Source organism: Rhipicephalus microplus, chromosome X (assembly GCF_043290135.1).
Source record: "Rhipicephalus microplus isolate Deutch F79 chromosome X, USDA_Rmic, whole genome shotgun sequence".
Lineage (NCBI taxonomy): Eukaryota > Metazoa > Arthropoda > Arachnida > Ixodida > Ixodidae > Rhipicephalus > Rhipicephalus microplus.
Genome location: NC_134710.1, coordinates 225,738,038 through 225,756,870, shown reverse-complemented (window position 1 = coordinate 225,756,870; position 18,833 = coordinate 225,738,038). Strand labels below are relative to the sequence as shown.

Sequence of the window (18,833 nt, the reverse complement as noted above, 5' to 3'; positions counted from 1 at the left end):
ATGCCCAACTTTGTCCTCTTTCGACTTAGTAGCACAGACCACCTTGCACAGCCTTAATACTTCTTCTATGTAAGTGGGTCATGTCTCACCTGGTAGCTGTGCCCGTTGCGACAGTGTTTGCTCAGCCCGCTTTTTTCTGGCAACCGAGTCGCCGAAACACGCCCTGAGCTCTTCAACAAAAAGATCCCACGTCATGAGTGCGTCCTCGTGGTTCTCGTACCATAGCAGTGCGGTGTCGGTCAGGGAGAACACTACATTGGCTAGCATAGCGGCTGCATCCCAACCGTTCGACTTGCTCACACGTTTGTACTTGGTGAGCCAGGCGTCGCCATCTTCTTCGGCTTTTCCTCCGAAGGGTGGTGGAACTCAGTAGTACGGAAGCGGGCCAGATGGTGCTGTCCTGGAAACGCCTGCTTCTTCGGGCGTGTCGAAGTCACTCAGGGCAGATGGTGGGAGACCAGCAAGTCGACGGCTTCGCTGAAGCTTTGGCAGTGATCGTTCCGTAGTTGAAGCGCTTACCCAGCTCCTCCACCACGACGTTGAAAGGGGCCGTTTATTAGGTCGTGAGGGGCAGCTCAGAAGCGGCCGACTGGCTAAAGATCCTCCCGATCCTCCTCTTCCTCTCTCGCTCTGGGCAACAAGTGCGTTCACCATATACGCTTCTTTGTCTTCGTGCATCTACGCAACAATATATTATTTCATGAAGTACAATTTTATTGTATTAGTATTTTGTTTATTTACTATGGAAATAATCACTGAGCGAGTTTTACCAGAATGCTCAACAGCACGACGCCTTTATTCTTGCATTATCAACTGAAATAGGGAGTGCTTCTAAGATGTTTGGCTCCGTGAATTTTGCAATGAATCTAATATTTCTAGCTCTTCACATTCTTTCAAGGCTCTTGAATGTAAATAATGTCCTTCATTGTAAATGCAACTTGCTTCTCCTCCAGGATGTGAAGTTACCTGCTCCAGATTGCTCCAAGATGGAAAATTTTACTGCTCCAAAGTGCTCGAAAATAGAAAATTTTGCTGCTCCAAAGTACTCCAAATGAAAAATTTTGCTGCTCCAAAGTGCTCCAAAAGGAAAATTTTGCTGCTCCAAAAATTGCTCTAAGTGGCAATATCTCGGTAGCATTACTGTTATTAGAAGGAAACCAAACAGTGCTTCATGTGGGACAAAGTAAGAATTAGAAATGCGGTACTGACTAACAGCCACTGTTTATGGCAGTTGATTTGCAATATATAAGAAGCAGGGTCTGTGAGGAATGCAAAAACAAGTCAGCATAAATGCAACATAAGAATATCTTAACATGTTGAGCAGTGCACAGAAACAAGACAAAAAAAATGAAACAATTTGACAGGACCGCCCCCAATGAAGTTCAGCAATGTTCAGGGTTTGAAAGTCCAATTAATAATTGTTTTGTCTTTTTGTGTGTTGTTTGTCTGCGGTTGTAGATCAGGGGTTAGGGTGCTCGGCTGCTGACCCTAAGGTCACGGCTTCCATCCCGGTCGTGGCGATCGCAATTCAGTGGAGACAGAATGGTAGAGGCCCGTGTAATATTGGCGGTTTATACCTGTGTCACATGGGCCGTTCAGTCGATGGCCATCAACATGCCACAATTTTATCGACTCGATGGGGTAGTCGTGCTGCTACATAGAAGTTTTGAACAGCCGTTGAGTGGGTCAGGTGTTTCTTGTAAACATTGTGTTGCGCTGCTGATCCTTATTTTCGTATTCATGTTACCTCAAGTTAAACAATACAAGTTTGCTTAAGAACTTAATTATGTCTGCTACAACAGAATACTTCAACAGAATACTGTCTGCTGCAACAGAATTGGTTGAGATATACTATATATGTCTGCTGATGTCCTTTAAATATTTCAATAAATTGTTGATTTGTAGGAATGCTTATTTAGCTTTCAATCTATTGAACAGTGAAATTGTGGCAAGCGATACACAGAAAGATGGCTCGCTGAAGACAAGCACATGACTGTTATTGAGAGTAGGTGTACTTCACACTTTTGGAGTGCTGAAAATACTCTATTAAATAATTCACAACACTCACATATACTGCATCTTGGGTATACTTTTTTTGGGGGGGCTTTCGTCGCTCAATGGCCATAGAAATTTCAGTGGACCAGTAGTGTGCTGTGTTAACTTGACAGACTATTCTCTCAATGTCCTTTAGAACCACCCATGTGGCAGCTCGTGCTTGACAGTTCAGTCAACAGACCATTGTTTCAAAGACCTTCCAAACGCCAATATGACACGGGTACGAGACGCTCTCAATCATTCACCCTTCACTCTGGGATAAATTGTATTTGCCATTAGTGTCCTCCTGAAGGGCCACAAATACTGTACGACAGATTAGAGAAACCTGCAGGCAGTATTGATGAAGGTGACCCCTGTATTTATGATGCTTCTGCTTTCTCCTTCCATCGCCTCTACTGACTGACCCTGAGAGGTATAGTGGGCAAGGCTTAGTCATAATTTTAATTAGTTGTTATTGCACCTCTAGTTGTATGATCACAAATAAATCTTAGTAACTGCAATTTCAAGGGTTTGCACTTCAGAAATACATCAATTTTTGGAAATCTAAAACCTCTTCAGTGACCACTTTAAAATGTCTAAGTACAACTTAGACATTTAACATTTAACTTAGACATATATTGTTGACTGTGTCATTGTAATGACGAGAAACGCAGTGTGATGACGAAGAGCGACACCGGGGTATGGGCAGTTCAGGAGAAGTAGAGGAAGAAGAGACAGACTATAGCATAGTCGGCCCAGAAACGGGTGCTGTCCACGTGCTTCTCGTCATTACAATGGCCCAGTTTGACAAGTGAACCCTATGGATGAAGCCACCAGTACGTGTCTTCGCGGGTCGTCGGCACCGCGGGCTTCTCCACCGAGGACGCCGTTCACGCTTTCTTAGAGATGGGGTTCCGACCACCACTTCAGCTGCCTGTCACACCACCAGTGGACGGCATTCATGCCTCCCCTGTGATTCTAGGGCACGACTTGATGGACACCCTGCCACCGCTTCACGACAGGGATCTGCGCAGGCTCCTGTCCTTTGGGAATGCCCCTCACACTTCCTATCGCTTACATTCCTATTGCAGTACTCTGCCAACATACGAGCCATCACGGAACGCCATCCAGGCTTCTGTGCTCGTCAATTTCGCCGGCATAAGTGCTGCAACCGCTACTTACTCGAAAACTGTTATCACCGACTTTCGGGGCTTCGCACCTGACAGCGCAGCGGATCTGCGTCGAACTGACAGCGTCAATCTCCAAGCGACCTCCTACGATGTGGCCAGCATTGCGTGTCATTAACACAATGTTGGATATAGCCGCCTCGCACAACCTACCTGAGCACTTGAGCCCACCTGAGCAACGTAGAGAGCTTCGGTCTTCTCTCATCCAGCTCTCACACCAGCTGGGCTGCTTCGTGTCGGTGATATGTGTTGCCATCTGCCACCCCACCATCACGGTCGTCTGCGAACTACGTGAATTTCACAGGTTCCAGAACAGTGCCTACAGCTGGGTGGCAACCGTCAATGCGGCAGCAGTGCGTGAGGCCTAGACAGGGCCTGTGTAGAAATGGACCCTGGCCATCGACCGTCTTCGGAGAGGTGCAGAAGCACGGCACTGGTATGAAAGGGTGAAGCAGCTGTCCTGAGCAGAGTGGCGCTTCAAGCTCATAGCTGCTTTCGGTCAAATTCTCTGTGCTACCCGCCAGTCCAACTCAGCCTCTCCATAGGGCGGAGATGCAAAAATTGGTGTTAATAGAAACTTGCCCCTTGAATTTTGAAAAAAAAAAAAATTAAATCTGTCTTCCGTAAGTGCACAGCAGTTAACGTGATAGCAACACGTCTTAATGTTATTTGTTTACGAATACTGCTGTCTCAGTTTTCTAGATATAGCAGGTGTAAATACGAATTCTCAGCATCTTTATAATAACACACTTTAACAAAATACATATTTACGCAATTCTTTCTTCTAATTGCTCAGCATTGAGTCTGCGGAGACATTAATCAAGCTCATTACGAAAATGTGCATTCTAAAGAAAAGAAAAAAACTAAAAAGAATACGGAAATAATTCTGAATTGATCTAACGGGCACAATACTTAGAGAATCAATTCACCGGTGTGCAGAAGATGCAACGAAGGGTATGGGTACCAGAGCACTTAAACCAGTGGAAAATATCTTGGCACGGTTTTAAGTGCACCAATGTTCAAGAGGGGCTGCAGCGTTGAAACATGCGTGTGCGAACTAGGCGAGCAAGGTCATAGCAACGAAATGCAAGCAGTATTGTTTTAAAAAGAATTCTATTATAGGTTCAGTCCAATCTCATTAATTCGAACACGCTTAATTCGAACTTCTGGTTAATTCGAACTTGCGCTGAGGTCCTGTCAAAGCTATGTGTATTCCAAAGGGCGAAAACGTCCGGTAATTCGAACGCGCAAGCACTTGTGGCAGTTAATTCGAACCTACCGCGCTCCGAACATGCTCTCAGCACCCCGCCCAATCCCGTGGCGGCACCTGCGACACCTCATTGCTGCGCGCGAATGAAACGAAAAGGAAAGAAAAGGGTGCGGTGGAATGTTTTCTCTCACTCAAATGCTGATCTGCGATACGCCCGTGTCACGCTTCTTCCTTTTCCATGCCTGCCACGTAAAGACCCTTTTCCTTCCAACGCCGCGAGCGAACAGAGAGAGGAAAAAAAAGATTGCTGTCACTGGGTTGAATAAATGTGTGGTTGAAGGAAAAGAAAAAGGCGCTATCTTCTGCAGCCCTTGCCCCTTGCGGGAGCACGGCTCTGGGCCTTGAGGGGGGTCTCTCATGCTCCGGTGCCACGCTTGTTCCTTTCCCGTCCCTGCCACGTAGTCCTTCTCCTTTCAACGACGTGCACAAAGAGAGCACAAAAAAAAAAAAAGAAAAAAGGCTGCCGTGGAGTGTTGGTTTTTTCTCAAATGCCGATCTGCTTCTCTCCGCGTGGAGACGCTCCTCCTTTTTCGTCACGTGCTGGCCATGCTGCGGCGGCGTAGCGGAGAGCGAGAGGCTCTGCTGTGCAGTTGTTGTTGTCCTCTGCGCCGTGCTCCCTACCGGGCTGCAGAAATTAGGTGCCTTTCTCTTCTTCCAACCACTACCACCACCGTCTTTAGAAAGTGTCGGTGCTGGACATTTCCGCCTGCAACTTATCTTGCCAGGAGAATGCTGAAACCGAAGTAGAAATGCTTTGCAAGCTGCATGCAAATCGATTGACTCGCTGCAAGGCAAATGTGTGCAACGATGCGCATCATCGATTACTTCAATCAATGACGGATGACCTGTGATTTGTGAATAAATGTAAGTCTTCTGAAACTTATCCCTCGTGTGTTAGCTCAATGCACATGTGCCACTGCATGGAGAGCCCTCCGTTTATTTAGCTTTCATTAATTCAAACTTCTTTTAATTCGAATAAATTTTGGGCCCCTTCGAGTTCAAATTAACGAGATTCGACTGTATGTCACGTTTGTGGTGAGGCAACCAAACAGCCAACACATATTCCTGTCTGACCAAAGTCTTATGCGCTGTCAGTCAGCATTTTTTTGTTATCTTGCTTTAACGTGCTTCGAAGACACCATAGCTTTCGAAGGGCTTGTTGCAGATTGTTTCGACGTGCATTTTTCATTGTAAATTTCGTGTAAGAGTTACGCCAATGTGTTTAAACTACATAACACCTGCTGTGCTTACACCGTCAGTAATATATATATATAAAATAAATTTTGCTATCCATTACATGCCACTACACTGCCTTCACTACAACTCTTGCAGGCTGTCTTTCTTCCAAAATTATGTCTTCATAAGGCACGTGTGCAATCTGAGCGCTAAGCGTTGAGCCGATCAGGATTTTGAGCTTGTGGGCTACTATCTGTTATTTCCACTTGTGCTATCGAAAACTCGCAACATGCAGTGAAATCACAAGTTCATTGCGCATGATATTCACGCGAGGCACGAGGAAGAACAGGGGTGCACATAAGAGTAGAATGCATGGCAAATTAGAGTAGAAACATTTTACAACTGGAATTTATCGTATATGATTCATTCGCGAATATATGCTCTAATATAATGTAAATCACCATCTGGCATCACGAAGGGTTCCAAAAGAACGAGAAACACCAAGAGAGAATAGCAGGCTTAATTGCGTATCTTAAAAAGCCGTTCTAGGGTGCTATTAGACAGGGCATGCAAACACGGAAACAAGAGAGCAGGCAAGACCCCTCAAACCCCACTCTCAAAAGTTTTAAAGCTGCAGAAAATGAAGTGAAGCAATTTATTTTGTGCCCAGATTCCCCACTGAGGTTAAAATAAGACAAACCGCAGTGCGACGGTCTCTCTCGAAATATTGGCGGTGGCGTGAATGGGGTGAGCGGAAATGTGCAGCGACGCGGTGTGGTGGCGCACAGCTCTACTTCAGGGTCCTCAGGTCTCACGGCCTCGTGTCATCAGGCAGGGCCCGGAATTCGAACCACCAGCTCGCACGTGCGGGCATCCAGTGCCTCCGAGGAGGAAAATGATACTATGGTACCCTTGGTGCCGAAAGAGCGGCGTGGCTCCTTTTCCATCTCCATCGCTTGTGCCTCTACTTCATTGGAAAGTCATCAGTAATTCCTACGGGAGTGACCATTTTCCCGTAGTTTTCAGCACACCTACATCAACTGAGTGTGCACCACAGGTTTTCAAATAGCTAATAAACAGAGCCGTATGAAAACATTTTTATACCATCACTTGTTTAGGTTGGACTGACATATTCACTTTAAGCATAGATGCTGCTGTCGAATATTTCACAGCTTTTCTGATTGATGCTGCAATATAATGCATCCCACAAACGAATGGGCACTCTGAAAAACGACGTTTGCCGTGGTGGAACTCTGAGTACCGAAATGCCGCAAACAGCAAAACAGCATGGAGGCTGCTTCGGGAGTCTCCGACAGCTGAGAATCTCAAAAGCTTTAAGAAAATAAAGTATGAAGGCAGGAAAAAAGCGCCGGCAGGCCAGGAGAGCAAGTTGGCGGAAGTTTCTATCAGGCATCAATTTGTATACACATGAGGGCAATGTCTAGAACATGGTTAGCAGGGTAACAGGAAAAGAACCACTTTCCTTCACCCTAGGAAACACACAACGTGACTACTTGGAAGACCAGGCAAGCTTCCTAGGTGCCTACTTCGAACAGGTGTTGAGCTCGTTGCACTATCCTGAAGCCTTCCAACGATACAAAACAAAAAATAGAAAAACAGAAACTTGAGGGGAAATCCACACAACACGAGGTATACAATGAACGCTTTCATTCAGATAAGCTGCAGGCATCACTAAGTTACTACAATAAATCCGCTCCAGGTTCCGACCTAGTCGTATACGAAATGCTAAAACATTTGCTCTCTAAAACTCAAAATGCCCTTCTTTCTCTGTATAAGGCCATTTGGTTTTCCAATGAGATCCCCACTGCCTGAAAAGAAGTCATTATTGTTCCGATTGAAAAATAGGACAATGACCTATCCTTAGTCTACAGTTACAGGCCTATCTCCCTTACCAGTTGTCTATGCAAGGTCTCTGAAAAAAATGATAAATAGAAGACTGATACACTTTCTTGAAACAAACAGTCTACTTGAGTCACACCAGTCCAGGTTTAGAGAAGGGAAATCTACCATGGACAACTTAATCCGTATTGAGACACAAATCCGTGACGCTTTTACACATAACCAATTTTTCTTTTTGTGTTCCTCGGCATGAAGAAAGCCTATCACACTACGTGGCACTTCGGCATACTCGGAGATCTTTCACATTTGTGCGCGGCAGAATGTTCTGTGTAATTGAGAGTTATCTGTCCAGTCGAACATTCCGTGTTAGAGGGGGAACCAATCTGTCACAAACATTAGTACAGGAGACAGGAGTGCCGCAAGGAGGTGTATTGAGTTGTACACTTATTTTATAATCAAAATGAACTCCTTGCGCATGTCCATCCCACGAAACATGTTTTATTGCATATACGTCGATGACGTACATGTCGACTTAAAATCGTGCAACCTTTTGATGTGTGAACGGCAGGTTCAGTTGGGTCTAAACAAGGTTTTAAAATGGGCCGATGATAATGGGTTTAATCTGAACACACAAAAGAGCACTTGTGTGTTATACTCGAGAAAGAGAGGCCTTCATCTTGATTAGGACGTTCACCTGCATGGTCAACGTCTGTCTGTTGAAAGTGAGCATAAGTTCCTACGCCTAATATTAGACAGCAAACTAACATTCATAGCACATATTAAGTACCTAAAAAACAAGTGCTTGAAAACCATGAATATTTTGAAAGAATTGTCATGCACTTCATGGGGTAGTGACAAGAAGTGTCTCATGAATCTATACAAAAGCCTGGTACGTACATGCCTAGATTGCGGAGCAATAATATACCAGTCTGCAACGCCAACTGCCATAAAGATGCTCGACCATGTTCACCATCTTGGAATTCGTCTTTCTACAGGTGCTTTTTGAACTATCCTTGTAGAAAGCCTGTACGTTGAATCGAACGAGTGGTTACTACATCTCCAGAGATCCTACCTATTCTTTCTATACTTCCTTCAAATAAACACAAACTACGAACACCTCGTACACTCCATCATCAATTACTTGTCCAGTTCTATTTCTTTTTTTGAAAACCGCCCTGCCATGAGACAGCCCTAGGCACTTCGTGTGAGGAGTCTAGCCGAAGAAATGCGTGTGCCACTTTGTGAGCTCTGTTTGGCTGCTCTCGCTCTATATGTCCCGCCATGGCAGTGGCAGCTCATAGATTGTGATATATCCTACGTTAAAGTTACTAAAAGCGTGCCTATTGCGCACATTTATACACACTTCCTTGAACTGCAGCATAAATATTCATGTCTGGAATTTTTTAGCGATGCCCCAGGCTCTCGCTTCTGTGTCCTACACAGCGGTTGGTCCATCTTTTTCAGATGTAGGTGTTCTGCACCCCAATACGACGAGCATCATCACTGCAGAGGCATACGCAATATTATCAGTCATCAAGCATATCAAAGAATTTAAACTGCCAAAAGCTGCGATATATACTGATTCTCCAAGCGTAGTAACATCTCTGAAATCTTTTAAAAAACGCACGAACACTATCCTTGTCTCTGTCTACTCACTTCTATGCACGATCTATGCCCAGCAACAGTCTGTCACAGTCTGCTGGATGCCAGGACATCACGACATTCAAGGAAACGTGTTAGCGGATTAGCTCCCTGTTTTCGCCGACAAGAATGCCACCATCAATACATCTATATCTGTCCCTGCACTTGACCTCAAACCCTTCATTAAACGAAAGCTCAGGGACTATGCAGCATTTATGGCATAGGCTAACAAAAATAAACTTCGCCTCATCAAGCCACATATCGCGAATTGGTGACCAATGTCGAAGTTGCGCTACACAAAAATAACACTTACCAGATTAAGAATAGGACATACACACAGCACACACTCACACCTTTTGTCTGGTGGTGATCCACCTCTCTGTGAAAAGTGAGGTGAACCTCTCACTGAGCTTCATGTTATGATGTAACTGGATGTAATTAGAGGAAAACACTTTCAGTTACCCTTCCGCCATCAAATTACTTTGCACTCATCAATCTTTATAGGTAGGGAACCGCTTTTTAGTTGTCTATTGTTGTTTGCATTTTTAAAGGAGGTAAACAGTTCTCACGCTATATTTTCAGGCATCTGTGCAGGACAATCTCTCTGAGAAGAGGTTGCTGCTGCGATGGCTATACTCAACAAAGCACTTGCCTCGCGGCCCTTGCACACAAGGGCGTAGTCGACCGAGGCACTTGTGCTAATGTCATTCATGTCCACCATGGTTTTATTATCGTGAACTTTCGCCATCTATTCACACTACATACATTTCATGTCTTAGTCATGATTTTAATACTTCTATGTTTTTACCCACCTTAGTGCGAGGAATTTTAAGACACTTATACAGCCACTTATACTCATTGTTCACATCTCTAGTCCTATGACCTGGCGCTCTTTGGCCATTGAATCGCCCTTGCGCCACAAAACACCAAACATCATCATCAAGTGGGTAGAGTCTTTTCCTTCTCTATGGCGGGGAAGGGTGGTGAGGTAGGGCAAAAACTTGAAACCCACTGAAACAGGTGTTCTAACCCCTGTAACTTCTTTGTTATTGCACGCATCTGAAAAATTTTTGTGGCAGCATGTTCACATAGCAAAAGTGCGCATATTTCTCTTCGTAACAATTCGTGGACCTTTGGGTTGTTTACTGGCCCTTTAAAGGTAGCAATATTATTTTATATACATGCATGTGCGTGTGTGTTATTAAATTAATTGATGACATGGCTATGTAAAAATGATGTTTTTTGACCATTAGCAGTTTTTTCGAGGACGATAAGGGCTGGTGCCTCTGGCGCCCTCATCCACCGCATCCTTATCATTTGCTAGGCAATAAGCTGACAGGATTGTAGACAGCAGTACGCCTTTCCGCTATGGTGGGGCAGTGCTTACGGTGTGTGACTGCTGACCCAAAAGTCACGGATTCAAATTGGCCGCAGCAGTTCCATTTAGGTGGAAGTAAAATGCTAGAGGCCCATATGATATGCTATATCAGTAAAAGTGAAATACATCATATGGTGAAAAATTTGGAGTCCTCCACTATGGCATGCCTCATAATCGTAGGGTAGTTTTGGCATGTAGAACCTTAAATATTGTTAGCAGTATGCCTTTTGCCTTGTCTTCCTGAATATTCTACACGGCAGGACATAATATATTTTCAAACTATGGAAGTTTATAACTACTTGTGGGTTGTTTCTTACTCATTTTTGCACATTTCTGGAAGCAACTAAATATACTGGTTGCATGCAGTGCGGTGCCACACGTGTTTCCATAGACATGCGAATTACTGCACTAAAATTGATTATAGTAAGTATCTATAGCATTGCAATAGTAATTGCCAAAAGTATTGATCATTAAGCTTTGTGATATGGCAGGATTCATAAAAAGTGAAATTTATTGCAGGATTAATTTTGTAGACAAATTTTCACAGGTTTCTTTGGACAGGACTGCAAATAAGATGCAAAGCAAGAACTGTAATGTTCTATCTTGACTTTTTGTGGCTTGAAAATTTTACAGATTTGCTGAACATTGTGGTCTGAAGTATTTTGCCAGTCTGGCTATCGTGAGAAAAAAAACAACTGCTGTGCAAGAGTAACTTTCCAAGTCTTTCTTTTTGCAGTTGATATTGCAGCAAAGTCTTTCAGCGATATTTTGTCACTGTGTGATGCCCGACTTATAAAGGTACTTGCTTGGGCTAGTTGGTATCTATTCAGTGTTACTTCATCTTCAGTGTTCGTCTTTTAAGCAGTGCACAATAAGGTAACAAAGGTGCCTGACAGTGGGCCGTTGTAGGGAGGGACCGGACAATGAACCGTATAGGGTTAATGCTTTTCTTACGCCTTTTTCACAATCCTGTCTAAAGCTTTATGCTTGTTAAAATGGCCTGATTGCTCCTACTAGCCCAAAAGCTCTTTCTACATATAAACTGGTTATAACCAAAACTATAGTATATTTGTGGATCATTTGTAATGGACAGAATTGCAAATACACTCAAACCTTGATATAACGAAATATTGGTTATAACAAAATAAATGAAATAGTCTTGGAATAGATAAAGTGTTAGGAATATACCTTTAAAGCAAATTTTCAAATATAACAAACTTATTATGTGTAAGATACAACTTTGTCATAATGAGGTTTAAGTGTACTTTGATGGATTTGAGAGTACACATCTCATGACTGCACATGGCAATATTGGTTTATTTTCACTGACCATCTTTTTTATTTATTGCAACTTGTAATGCACACTGCAATATCAACACTACCACTCTGATCAGCATGTAAATGCAGACTTTAGAGGACAACCTCTCATAGGAATATAAATTCATATGTTCTAAATAGAGTACTGGTGTGCTTTCAGGACCAGCGCCATGTCTATGTCATGGTTCCTTCTGTGGGAAAGCCTCTGCTGAACCATGGCCAACCTCTCCTGAACCACCTGGAGCTGCTGCATGGCATTCTAATTGCCCTTCATGAGCTACATACTCCTGCTAAGGGCAAATGTTCTACTGCCCATGGCCGTGTACACCCTGCCTGGGTAGTTGTGTGTGATGATGGCAAGTCCATGGCACTTGATCTGCCCAACTTCAGTGTCTACATGCCGGTATGGTCATCTCATGTACATGGATTTATTTTCTCTCTGTGTACAGAGGGGTCCACTGTTAAAGGGAACCGGAGCGCGTGTCGTCTGCTCGGTGCCTCTGCTGGCTGACTACAGCAACTAGTTTCACGCAGGAGCTGTGAGTGCTGTGGGCGGCGCTTCTTTATGGTCTGGTACAGTTGCGGCCGTGCTTCAGCTCGTCTCAAAGCCAGACGCCCCCGCGTTTTGAAATTTGTCCGCAGGCTACATAGCCACGCTTAGATGGAAAGCTGTGGCAACGTTGAAAGGAAATTAGATTATGTAAAATACTACCTCATTAGTGTTTCTGATGGTTAAAGAAGCATGCCTTTTCTTTTAAGGGCATCTTTTTCTAGCATAGCTATATAAAATATTTTTTTCTTGTGGAGCGCGTATTCCACGTGCACCAATGCAGATACGAGCAGCTGCAGTGCTCGAGGTGAACAAACAATTTACAAAGACCTTCAACTGGCCCCACCAGGAAGCTTTCTCGAAGCAGGCAATTTTTATTTTACGAGAAGGCATACGAAAGACAGCCGTTCGGCTGATCTGTCATTTATCTGATTGCAGATCGTTCCTTCACTTTCTTTCTAGCTCGAAAAAAAGTGACTATGTTTAAGCTTTGTGACTTTAGCTTCGCTTCGGGATGAGCTGAAGCACGGCCGCAGCTGTAGCAGACGACAAACGAGCACTGCCCACAGCGCTCGCTGCTCCTGCACCAAACTAGTTGCCGCAGTTGGCCGGCGATGGTGCTGAGCAGATGACACGCGCCCCAGTGTTACCTTGAACAGTGGACCCCTCTGTACATTGCCTGCAAAGTCATTTAAATTTTTGTGTATAGTAGGACTCCATTTTCAAACAAATTGTGCTAAGTAGCATACATGTGGAGAGGCCAGAACAAATGTTAACTAAAGGAAGAACAAGAAAAGGGTGTGGCAATACTTTTGCATATTAACGTGATAGTGATAAGAAGCTCGTTCCGCAGAAATTCCGGCATGGGTCTAGGTATGGGTGTGTTTGGTTGTGAGTGGAATATCATCTTGTGCGTGACTTAAAAATTGGGAAAGATGCAAATAAAATAATGAAAATATCTAGGTCCGAGTGAGAATCGAACTCTGTCCGTTCACGTGGCAGGCAGGTGTTCTACTTATGTGTCTGCTTAGAAATGCAGTGAAAATAATGTTCGTCAACTATTTCAAACCTTTTGCGAGCTCTTCCAGAAAATATTGTATTACCAGTAGAATACACTTGAGAAGTTTATTAAAACAGCGTAGTCTTTGCGATCCGCCTCGGCACGTTGCGTAGCGAGTTGTGGAGGCCGTGGAGCCAGCGTTATGATACATTCTACTGCTATGAGTGAACAGTACGAACTCTTGTTATTATCATCACCAGCAGCTTCATCATTTTGCAGAATTGCTAGGTTTAGCCCATTAAATGACTTCCATCATTTTTTCGAAGAAGTTTCCCTTTCTCTGTGTTCATACCGCGTATGCAGACATGTGGCAGTGGGCATTGTGCATGCAGTCTAGTAGTCAGGATTTTATTGTCGCTTTTCGTATGACCGGCTACCGTGTCCAACATAGTAGGACTGCTGTGTTTAATAGTACGTTCGACTGGTCGTTTTCTAACACTCCAGAGGCTTTAGTAAACACAGAAGTGCTCTCAAACGACCACAGAAATGTGCTTTAAGCCATAGCGTTTTCATTATGCAATGACTCTCTAGTGGCAGGCTCGAAGCAGCGACAGTTCTTCCAAGTGTTTCTGACAGTTGACTCAAACGACCCCAGGAATGTGCTGTAAGCCATAGCGTATTCTCAATGCAATGACTCTCTAGTGGCAGGCTTGAAGCAGCGAAAGTTCTTCCAAGTGTTTCTGACAGGGTTCGTACAGGTCCTTGAAGTTTTTGAAAACGCTTCAATTTGAAAAATGAATTTTCGAGGCCCTTGAAAGTCTTGGAATTTTCAGCCGTCATTGAAAATCCTTGAATTTCGTCAGCAGTGCACTCTCACATTAACATTGTGACCTCTTAAATGAAGTAGAACGATGTGTCAACTGGCAAACTCCCCATTTTCGAAGCAGTAATGTGGCGCGGGCACAATGGTTTTGTTTTGCGAAAATGCACATGAAAAAAAAAAAGTTCTGTGGCGAGAAAGAAGCAATGAATTCGATAGCAAGAAATTAGAATATCACACAAAGAAGGGCAAGCAACTCGATACATGCAACGCGCCACTCAAACACAAAGGATGCATGAAAAGAACGCGCACAGGGCGAGTGCTATTGAACAACTGTCACATCTTGACTCTAGAAGTATGCTGCTTAAACACCAAGAAGGATGCTAGAAAAGAATACACATGTATCCACAGAATATAATATGACATACAGCCACAGATAGTAATAATATGGCATACAGCGCGCAAGCCCACTTTCGTCGGCCAAAAATCTGATGATGTGTCTCCACCAGGGAATGCTAACATGGGGATCAGCAATATCAATCTCAAGATGAAAGAATCATCTATACATTTTGAAAAATTGACTACATAGCTAAAATACATAAAGAAAAAAACAAGAGCTCACAAGCACCCTTATGCATTCACCTAAAATGATCGAAACTGTGAAAACCTTATTCTTTTTTTTTTTTTTTTTCATGGCTTGATTCTTTCCAACCCCCCTTCGAAAGCTTTCTGCGCTTAATGCGGTTTTGTGCTGCTCCCAGGATCGATGGCATTGCAAGGTTTATACTCGGCACCGTTTTACATGACTTCTGTGACCAGCCCACAAATCACAACGCCAATGCATAGATACCATGTCAGGTGATGGCGTCATCACATGACATGGTGAATGATGTCAAGATGACGTAAAAGTTTCATCGATCTGTGACATCATGGTGACGTCGTGATGTGATATTTTTTGTATCACTCGTATTGACAATGCAGGAGGCCCGTAGTTAATTTCAGTGTTTGATGACGCATCTAAGGCTTTTGTCTTCAAAAAAAACCAATGTCAACAAATCGATAATAGGGCACCATCGTGTATGCCTCACTTCATGTTGTGAGCTATCACTCAAAAACAAATGTGATTTTCAGCTCACGGGAACTGATTACGCAGGAAAATTGCTTCACCTATCGAACAATCTCTTTATATTTTTGAAGCGATGACAGGCACGCTGTGTCAGTTAATGCAAAGATTTTGAGCTTGGCAGAACTAGGGAGCTTCAGCAGAAATGGGCAGTGTACGCTATAATGAGCTCATTAGGAAAAAAATGGGAATTTGCAGCTGGGTGCCCTGTTGACGTACACTCAGTTGCCACGAGAACAATTGCAAAATACCCAAGTTAAAAATGAGTTATTTGAAACTGTTTTAATTTTCTATGGTGAAGGCGTGAAGCAATTCATGCACGCATCCCCTGAAAATGTTTCATACTGAGGTTCAGCGATCCCTGTATATAGGATAAACCCGAAGCATGGTTGACCACAGCTGGCTTTCAAAGAACTAGTCTGGATATCTATCTCTACATACCTGTTCATAATAGTAATAATAATAATAATAATTTTGTATGTGTTGTCACATGTTGCGTCTTTTTTCTATCTCTAGGTACATAAGTAATATCTATATTCAAACAGTTTTCTAAAGCCGTTGAAAAAATGACACTTTCAGATTAAACTTCTTACTCTATTTTTGTTCAGGCAGTAACTCAACTTCTACAGCAAGAATAGGGAAATTATTTACTTCATTTCATGATATCTGGATATTGGTACAGCAGCTCCTATAATGCGCTTTTTAAGCATGGACTTGCGGAATAATGAACCTGGCATTGCTAGGCTTACCTAGTGTTGCGAATACTGAAATGCTTCTAATATTTGAAAGAATAGTAGGATATTCACTTTGATTCGAATTTAAATTATTGAAAATGAATTTCGAAGTATTCACAAGGAACGAATAAATGCATATTAATCCAAATGTGTCGCCTGTAAAGGTGGCTTCGCTGCAGTGTAGGGGTGTTAAAGGGTGAACGCATCTATAAAGAAAAAATCAGCTCTGCCGCGAAGCCTCCCTTAAAATTTAAAGGGGCCCTGCAACACTTTTTGAGCATTGTCAGAAAACCCTGCTGATCGGTAGTCGAGGCTACCGAGGACACGCGAACCAAATATTACAGCGTAGCACTCTGCCTGCAATTCACAATAAATTCACAGTCAGCTAAAAATTGCACTCTTGGCAAATGATTCGACAAGCTCAAAAGGCACGTGCGACGTATTTTCTTTCCCTGTGCCATTCCTCTCTGCTTAGCTTCCAGCGTTTTCGTTAGGACGAAAAGAATGCACTTGCAGCATGCAACAAATTTTCGCATGTTACATATTTTATGGGTTATGACTCGCATCCTGCTCAAAGTCAAATCCTGCAATCCTGCTACTACTCGAATGAATTTGTTTAGACTTCATTTGAGCGGGGGAAAAAAAAGCATTTGTATTCTGGCCCTGTTTTAATTTTTTTAAATTGTGTAGGTTAGTTACATCATGATTAATATGCCCATTTTTCTTTCTATGTCGTATTACTATTTGATTAGAAATTATTTGACCGAAATCATTATTCGCTTCGAATTTGCTTCGAACCTAAAACTCACTATTCGCACAAGCCTAGGCATTGTTTTTCTTTCAACTGTTGAAATTTATCTCAAGCTATGCGCTCGATGAGCTTTGTAAGCTACCTCAGAAGCGAAAATAAGCAGGTCGTATAGCCATCTCTACTCCCTATTTTGTATCCCTTACGTCTTCCTGATGTGCTATGTTCATAACGAAGAGCTAGTCGAGGCTAATAAATTGTCGAATTAAGCAGTGTGTGTATGGCTAGAAAACCACTGGCGACAACGAGCAGTAGTGCTCGTATATAGTGGTGAGCGAAATGATTACTAGAGACCTAACTATTGGCAAATGCCTATTTTGTTTCTTGCGTCTCTATCGTGCCATTTTGACATATGAGCGTGAATTAGAGGGTAAAAAAAAGCTCTTATAGTGTTTTTATAGTGCCTGTAAATGCCTATTTTGGACGTTTGTGTCTAAATTCCTACAAGTGCCTGTTTTCAAAATCGGTGCCTGTATAAACGCTATTTCACCTCAAACCTCAATTTAGAAGTTATGAATTACCAACTCGCTAAGCGTTCAGTACTTTTAAGTTAACATCAAATTTTGCTTTCAAGTACTGCTGGAGTCTGGTTTTCCAGTTAACCCGGCAAAATTGAGCTTTCTGAACACTATGGGGTGCAATTTATACTCCATCTCATAAGTTACTTTCAGCACTGTCAAGGCTACAAGGCCTTTTAGTCAATAGGAAGGTTGATTAGCCTCTACACATGTATTCATCCGTGTCTCGTTTGCTCGACATCTCCTCGGCGTCTGCTTCTGTGCAGTGGTAGGACAATGAAGAATGTATGCGAAAAGGTGGAGTGTCATCAGGGCAAAGTAAAGTGCAGATTAAAAAAAAAAGGATATCCGTGTGGTTTTTGTTTTGTTTGTCATTTACTTCTTAAGTGGCGCTTCACTAGGTCACATGAGAAATTTTGCTTAGACAGTGGAAGCTGTTGCATGCCCAATAAAAAGCTTTGTATGACTAGAATTTTTTAATCTGTTCATTAGAAGCTGTGAAAGCATGATGTGAGAAGGTGTGCTTTAAACGTTCATTACTCACTCAATCTAGACTTCGAAAGTCCAATTCTTTTCTTGCCCTATTTGGTATAAGAGCAACTTGGAATTGGAGGATCACATGACGCGGACACATCAGCACGTCATTCCTTTGTAAGGGACATTTGCATGACATGCCCATGCCAGGCTGTGCAATCAAGCGGTGTTCTTTCGTTTCGACGTTCTCTGTACTGTACTGCCTGTTTCTGTGTGATGGATCCCACTATGCGCGCACGTTTGGAGAGGCTGGTATAGATCACGTATCTTTACCAGGATACACAGCATCGCACTGCTGGAACCCCTCTAAGGAACAGTGCACCAAAAACACGCCGTGCAATGTGAATGTTGGCACCGGCATGATGCGAGAATGGTACGAACGCCAATGTAAATGAAATGGACTTTAACAAGGTGCTTGATTGGGCTGGTTGGTGCTGCATGATAGACGAAGAAAGTGCTTAACAGCGCAAACGACAGGAGGGGATGAAAGAGACGAGAACAGAGTCGTTAGTTCAGCGCTCTGTTCTCGTCTCTTCTATCCCCTCCTGTCATTTGAGCTGTTAAGCACTTTTTTCGTCTACCAACGAAAGTTAAAAAAAAAAATAACACGTATTTATTCCGTCTGTGTGTTTTAATATCTCTTTCAACCTTCATACTTCTATTCAGGCAACAGATTGCCACGTGAGAAATTATACACATCGTCTCAAATAGTTCTCGTAGTGTCACATACTACTGTGAAGTACATAGGACCATTCCATCATCTCCACCATGTTGGTGTGCATGCCCGTGAGACGAAAGTCGAGTGGTGTTCAGTCTGGCATTTCATCTTTTTATGGCGTGCGTAGCGCTGCAAATCTTCGCAGGTGAGATCATGAGCACCCAG

The 18,833-nt window shown here is 43.1% G+C and overlaps 1 protein-coding gene across 5 annotated transcripts in view; it reads left to right on the top strand.

The window, feature by feature from the left end:
- LOC119187516 (serine/threonine-protein kinase 31) overlaps positions 1-18,833 on the top strand; it is a 280,654-nt gene that overhangs the window by 219,933 nt on the left and 41,888 nt on the right. For all 5 annotated transcript variants that reach the window (XM_075878712.1, XM_075878711.1, XM_037435655.2 and 2 more), the window contains one exon: positions 12,024-12,266. In XM_075878712.1, coding sequence (XP_075734827.1) covers positions 12,024-12,266 — 243 coding nt within the window. The remainder of the gene's footprint in view (positions 1-12,023; positions 12,267-18,833) is intronic.